Source organism: Colobus angolensis, unplaced genomic scaffold (assembly GCF_000951035.1).
Source record: "Colobus angolensis palliatus isolate OR3802 unplaced genomic scaffold, Cang.pa_1.0 Scaffold47, whole genome shotgun sequence".
Taxonomy (NCBI): Eukaryota; Metazoa; Chordata; class Mammalia; order Primates; family Cercopithecidae; genus Colobus; species Colobus angolensis.
This window is the reverse complement of record NW_012118154.1, coordinates 3,054,015-3,061,132: the sequence shown is the minus strand read 5'-3', so window position 1 is coordinate 3,061,132 and position 7,118 is coordinate 3,054,015. Positions and strand designations below refer to the sequence as shown.

General features: G+C 50.2%; 1 protein-coding gene across 2 annotated transcripts in view; it reads left to right on the top strand.

Moving 5' to 3' along the window:
• Window positions 1-2,768, top strand: part of CLEC10A (C-type lectin domain family 10, member A) — a 6,392-nt gene extending 3,624 nt beyond the window's left edge. Inside the window, exons 4-9 of one of the 2 annotated variants that reach the window (XM_011958468.1) lie at window positions 323-418; window positions 506-577; window positions 1,239-1,334; window positions 1,420-1,574; window positions 1,837-1,943; window positions 2,082-2,768. In XM_011958468.1, coding sequence (XP_011813858.1) covers window positions 323-418; window positions 506-577; window positions 1,239-1,334; window positions 1,420-1,574; window positions 1,837-1,943; window positions 2,082-2,250 — 695 coding nt within the window. In that variant the 3' untranslated portion in view covers window positions 2,251-2,768. Of the gene's footprint in view, window positions 1-322; window positions 419-505; window positions 578-1,157; window positions 1,335-1,419; window positions 1,575-1,836; window positions 1,944-2,081 lie in introns of both variants that reach the window. The other variant, XM_011958467.1, reaches the window with a different exon arrangement.
• Window positions 2,769-7,118: the final 4,350 nt, after the last annotated feature.

Sequence of the window (7,118 nt, the reverse complement as noted above, 5' to 3'; positions counted from 1 at the left end):
TGATGGAGTGATTGATGGGAATGGTGGGGGCACTGATGGAATGATTGATGGGAACAGTGGTGGGGTCACTGATGGAGAGAGTTGACGGACCCATAAATAGGATGGTTGCTGGCTCTGTCACTGATTAGTTGGGTTATGTACTGGAATTACTTCACCTCTCTGAGTCTTAGTTTCCTCATCGGCAATATTGGACAATAATAGTGCCTGCCCCACTGGGTTGCCGTGAGGACCTAATGAGGCAATGCTTATGGAGGGCCCTGGGCGGTGCTGGCACAGAGGACCTAATGAATCCCAGCTCTGACTTTCCCATCCACCTGTTTAGATTCCAAATTTCAGAGGGACCTGGTGACCCTGAGAACAGATTTTAGCAACTTCACCTCAAACACTGTGGCTGAGATCCAGGCACTGACTTCCCAGGGTGAGCCTGGCTTGGATGGGGCTCTGGGCTGGGGCCAGGCCAGGGAGGAGGAAGTTGACCCCTAAGCGAAGTCTCCATGTCCTCCAGGCAGCAGCGTGGAAGAAATGATAGCGTCTCTGAAAGCTGAGGTGGAGGTTATCAAGCAGGAACAGCAGGCAGGTGAGAGACCCTCCAAGTATGGATCTGGGAGGCTAGGCTCTCAGATGCAGGTGGGGATGGGAACAGACTCCTGGTGCTGACCTACCCTCCCCTTCACCAGCAGCTTGAAAGGCAGCATGCAGGCCGGGCGCGGTGGCTCACGCCTGTAATCCCAGCACTTTGGGAGGCCGAGGTGGGTGGATCACAAGGTCAGGAGTTCAAGACCAGCCTGATCAACATGGTGAAACCCCATCTGTACTAAAAAAAAAAAAAAAATACAAAAAAATAGCTGGGTGTGGTGGTGGGCACCTGTAATCCCAGCTACTTGGGAGGCTGAGGCAGAAGAATTGCTTGAAACTGGGAGACGGAGGTTGGGGTGAGCCAAGATCGCGTCATTGCCCTCCAGGCTGGGCAACAAGAGTGAAACTCTGTCTCAAAAAATAAAACAAAAAAAAGAAAAAACAGCAGCATGCTTTCTCTGGAGAGCAGACTGGAGAAACAGGAGTGGAGGAATCCAAAGCGGATTTGATGGCTGTATCGGCCATGATATAGGGGGTGGGTGGGGGCAGGAAGGAACGTTCCTGGGCTTGGCCCTGTGCAGGGACATCTGAGCTCCAGGAATACACTAAGCAGAAGGCACACCTAGGCCACTGTCCCCACTGCCCATCTGTGTGTGTCCCAGTTCATTCTGAAATGCTCCTGCGAGTCCAGCGGCTGATGCAAGACCTGAATAAATTGACCTGCCAGGTGGCTACTCTCAAGAACAATGGTGAGGAAGGTGTGGGGAGTACCCGGCCCTGCTTTTCTGCCCATGGCCCAATGGGCAGAGCCTCAACCTCTCCACTCTATTTCTTGCCACTCAGCCTCTACTGAAAGCACCTGCTGCCCCATCAACTGGGTGGAGCACCAAGACAGCTGCTACTGGTTCTCTCGCTCTGGGATGCCCTGGGCCGAGGCTGAGAAGCACTGCCAGCTGGAGAACGCCCACCTGGTGGTCATCAACTCCAGGGAGGAGCAGGTGAGGGCTTCTGGTACTCAGTTCCTAAGACAAGTCCCATTTAGGGAAATAGTTCTTAATCTTGGCCGCACGTTGGAATCATCTGGGAGCTTCCAGAATGACCGTCATCTGTGCCACACCCTCAGAGATTTAATAGGCCTGAGCATCCAGAGAAACATCCCCAAACTCCTCAGCTGATTTAACGAAGAGCTAAAGTTGAGAATCTGGTTTAAGGAGTTGGCTGGGATGGGGAGAAGTCACCACTGCCCTTCTGTCAACCCAGAATTTTGTCCAGGAACATCTAAACTTCGCATACACCTGGATGGGCCTCAGTGACCGTGAAGGAGCCTGGAAGTGGGTGGATGGAACAGACTATGAGGCCGGCTTCCAGTGAGTGCACCCTGGCTTTCTGTGCCAATGTCCTCCATGAGCGCTGCCCCCCAGAAATTTGACTGTCAGCCTCTCCTCCCCTGAACTGAATTCTACTCCACCTACCCTTCCTAGCTTGCTGTTGTCTTCTCCTCTCAGGAACTGGAAGCCAGGCCAGCCAGACGACTGGCAGGGGCACGGGCTGGGCGGAGGCGAGGACTGTGCCCACTTCCACCCAGACGGCAGGTGGAATGACGACGTCTGCCAGAAGCCCTACTACTGGGTCTGCGAGGCTGGTCTGACCCAGGCCAGCCAGGAGAGTCACTGAGCTGCCTTTGGTGGGACCACCTGGCCGCAGAAATGGCAATGGGGAGGAGGACTCTACCCAGGACCTCCTCTCAAGACTGCTCTGGCAGAGGAATAAGCCCTGGGAGATTGGGAGCACTGCCAACATTTTGAATTTTTTTTCTCCTTAACTTTAAAAAGATGGTATAGAGTTCTTAAGCCTTTATTTTTTTTTTCCAACTTTTGAAAGTCAGCTTTATGAAGGTATAATTTTTACATAATAAAAATGCACTCATTTAAAGAGTAGAGATGACTTTGACAAATATACATGCCTAGGTGACTACCACTCCGATCGCAATAGATAACACTGCCATTGCCCCCACCCTCATGCCTCTAGCCAGTCCAACCACTTCCCTGTTTCCAGGCAACTAGTGGTCTACTTTTTTTCCACTATTAACTGGCCTTGCCTCTTCTAGAGCTTCTAGAACTTCATATAAGTGAAATCATACACTCTCGTGTATATACTTCATATAAGTGAATATATATTCTCGTGAGAACTTACGTACTTTGTGTTGCTTGATTTTTGGCAATTTAAAAATGGCAGAGTGGAGAAGCCAGGTGAAGCCTGTGAAAGTCCTATGCAATTGAGAAAATACCATTTTCTTCTCATGTAGATTTGAATTCAAATCTTTTCTGTCACTTAAAGATAGTATAAACGTTGGATGATTAGGAAAAGCCATTGTTTAATTTCTCTGAAGATCCCAGAGTTACTGGGAGAGGTAGATAAGATCCCTAGGTGTATTGGTTAGCAGTTGGTGTGTAACGAATCACCCCAAAGCTCAGGGCTTATGCAATAAGCATTGATTATAGCTCATGAGGATATAGGTCCAGTCTGGCCAGGTTTGGGTCATCTTGGCTGGGCTTGTTCATGCGTCTGTGGTCAGCTGGTGGCTTGGGGGTTGGCTGGTCTAGGGTAGCCTTGCTCCCATGTCTCATATTTGACTGGCTCTGGGCTGGGACAATGGGGATGACTGGGTCACATTAGCCTAGCCTGGCCTTGTTCACAGAATGGCTAGGTAGGGGTCCAAGAGAGAAATTGGAAGAGTGCAAGGACTTCAGAGCCTTGCTTGGAACTGAGCCATCATTTCTTCTGCATTCTATTGGCCAAAGCAGATTCCAAGGCTGCTCAGGTTCAAGTATCAGAGAAATAGATTCCACCTTTTAGTGGGGGGTGGGGAGGATCTACAAAGTCATTCGTATTGGATACAGAATGGATATAGAGAGGGGTGGAGATTTCTATTTTTTCAATCAATCCAGCATATACCAGGGGACGCATCAGCTATTTTAATTTTTTTTTTTTTTTTTTTGAGACAATCTGTCTTTGTTGCCCAGGCTGGAGTGCAATGGTGCGATCTCAGCTCACCGCAACCTCCACCTCCTGGGTTCAAGCGATTCTCCTGCCTCAGCCTCCTGAGTAGCTGGGATTACAGGAGCACACCACCATGCCCGGCTACTTTTGTGTTTTTAGTAGAGATGGGGTTTCTCTATGTTGATGAGGCTGGTCTCAAACTCCCGATCTCAGGTGATAGGCCCGTCTCGGCCTCCTAAAGTGCTGGGATTACAGGCGTGAGCCACTGCACCTGGCTGCATCTCAGCTATTAAGAACCAACTTTTTAAGTTCAGTAAGCGAGGGCAGGACCCATTCAGTGCTGTATTACTGTACCCAGAAATCTCCCTGGCATATGGGAATGTCTCAGTTAGCTGTCAGGATTTTCTGATGGGTTGTCTGAGGCGTTTGGGAGAATGAGAAAGTCAAGAATAATTCCAGGTTTGGGGCTTGAAAACCTAGAAGGATGGAGTCCCAATTAATTAAGATGGGGAAGACCGTGTGAGAAGCTGGTTTTGTGGGTGGGATGAGGAGATAAGAAGCTTTGTTTTTAACATGTTGAGTTTGAGGAGGCTGTTAGACTTCCAAATGGAGTTTATTCTTTTTTATTTTTCTGTGTACCATAGTAAACATTTATAATTTTATTCAAATGTTTTTTTAAATCAGTTCCAGCAAGATACAGGTGTCAAAACCAAAGGATTTCTTTCTCTTTCTCTGTCTACATATGTATAGAGAGACAGCTTCTTGTTCTGTCACCCCGGCTAGAATGCAGTGGTGCGATCATAGCTCACTGCAGCCTTCAACTCCTGGATTCAAGCAATCCTCTCTCCTCAGCCTCCCGAGTAGCTGGGACTATAAGTGTGTGTCCCCATGCCTGGCTAAGTTTATTTTTTGTAGAGATAGAGTCTCACTATGTTGCCCAGGATGGTTTCGAACTCCTGGGCTCAAGCGATTGTCCTGCCTCGGCCTCCCAAACTGCTGGGATTACAGGTGTGAGCTGCAGTGCTTGGCCACAAAAGGGTTTATTGAAAAGAGTTTAATGACATTTACAGAGTGTGAGCAGGATTCAGGAAGCCAACAAAAGTTGAAGTCCCTGTGGCTAAGAACAGCAGAGACATCACCACTCTGAGGCCTGAAGGCACAGATCATCCACCCAAGCAGCTGTGTCCCTCTTTCCCCTGGGTCTGAAAGATTTTGGATCATGGAAGAGAAGCCACCCCGCAGGAGGGTTAGATCCCAGTTCTACCAGCGCCACAGAATGCAGAGGGGAGCAGGAGAACCAATACAAGGCAGTTTCCTCCAGAATTTCCTGACCTGGTAACTGCTAGATAAGAAAAGCCAACAGTTCCATTCTCTAGTTTTACGCAGGTAACTGGACTGGGGAGGCAGGGAGGGCATTAGGGAAAATACGGAGAGGACGACTTTGTGTTATGGGTGGAAATAACTGGGAAGATGGATCACAGATTGAACTAGTCATTGGAGGAGATTGAAACGATCTCTCCACTGACTTCCAGATTGGATTGGACAGCCCCATACCAAACCAATCCCAGTTCCAGCCCCAATTTCAGTCCCAACGTCGGCTCTAAATTCATCCCTTAATTCAATCTCTGTCCTCACTGCAGCTCCAGCCTAGCTGTACTACACCCCCACGCTCTGCCCCACGTGTTTCCAATCTCAGCCCCAAACTCAGACCCAACCCCAGAGGAACCCTGTCTACAATCTTAGCCTGAGACCCTGTCTGATTTTTAGCCCCAAGTACATCAACGCCATCCTCACGCCAGATACAACCCCAATTGTGATCCCTGTTTCAACCTCACCTGCAAACCCAGCCCCATCCACACTCCTAGTCCTCATGCCTGGCTCAGCCTCTATCAGATCCTCCTTTCCTACCTTGAAACCAGCTCCACACCCACTTCCAGCCCTTATTTCAGGCTCCCCCTTGCAGTACTTTCTCTGCCTCCATCTCAGCTCCCACAGCCACAGAGACCACTTGGGCCAAGATATCAATGAAGTGTGAAGACCTCAAGTGCTTAGAGAGTGAGAAGGAACATGATCTTAGAAAAGGTAAGACAGGCCAGGTGTGGTGGCTCATGCCTGTAATCCCAGCACTTTGGGAAGCCAAGGTGGGTGGATCACCTGAGGTCAGGAGTTCGAGACCAGCCTGGCCAACATGGCAAGACCCCATCTCTACTAAAAATACAAAATTGGGCTGGGTGCAGTGGCTCACGCCTGTAATTCCAGCACTTTGGGTGGCCGAGGTGGGTGGATCATGAAGTCAAGAGATCAAGACCATCCTGGTCAACATGGTGAAATCCTGTCTCTACTTAAAAATACAAAAATTAGCCGGGGTGATGGCACTCGCCTGTAGTCCCAGCTACTCGTTAGGCTGAGGCAGGAGAATCACTTGAACCCGGGAGGTGGAGGTTGCAGTGAGCTGAGATCATGCCACTACACTCCAGCCTGGCAATAGAGTGAGACTCTGTCTCAAGAAAAAAAAAAAGAAAAAAAAAAGAAAAAGAAAAGGTAAAACAAGCAGAAGACCCCAGAGACAGGCCCGCCCCTCAAAATTTGCAGAGGCCTGAACTAGTTCCTCTTGAGCCAACTTCCCTTTGCTCCTCTCCCCCAGCTCAGTCTTGCACCTTGAGGAGCCTGGAGGACATGTGAGGACACCTTCAGCATGGTCCACACCCTCCATTCACCCCCAAACCCCTGCTCATGGCTACCACTTGGGCCTCAGGGTGTGCATACCAGCCGCAGGGTCTGCCGCTCAGGGAAGACAAGTATACAGCTGCCTGGGTGGATGATATGGGCTCCCAGGTACCCAGAGGATGGCCTAGAAGGGCAGGCATGGCTTGGGGTGAGCACATCACCTTGGCCTTGGAGATTCCCCGTCCCGCAGGGAGGGATGGAGTCAGGAGGGCCGGTGAGGGCCCTCTAATGTGTGAAGCCGAGGAGGTCTGTAGTCTAAGGATGGTTCCTCTCTCAGAGACAGTGCCCCTTTCTCCCTTTCTCCCTTTCTCCCTTTCTCCCTTTCTCCCTTTCTCCCTTCCTTCCTCCCTTCCTCCCTTCCTCCCTTCCTCGCTTCCTCGCTTCCTCGCTTCCTCGCTTCCTCGCTTCCTCGCTTCCTCGCTTCCTCGCTTCCTCGCTTCCTCCCTTCCTCGCTTCCTCGCTTCCTTGCTTCCTCGCTTCCTCCCTTCCTCCCTTCCTCCTTTCCTCCCTTCCTCCCTTCCTCTCTTTCCTTTTCTTTTTTTGAGATGGAGATTTTCTCTTGTTGCCCAGGCTGGAATGCAATGGCACGATCTCGGCTCACTGCAACCTCCACCTCCTGGGTTCAAGTGATTCTCCTGCCTCAGCCTCCTGAGTAGCTGAGATTACAGGTATGCGCCACCATGCCTGGCTAATTTTATATTTTTGGTAGAGTCGGGGTTTCTCCATGTTGGTCAGGCTGGTCTCAAATTCCCAACCTCAGGTGATCCACCTGCCTCAGTCTCCCACAGTGCAAGGATTACAGGCGTGAGCCACTG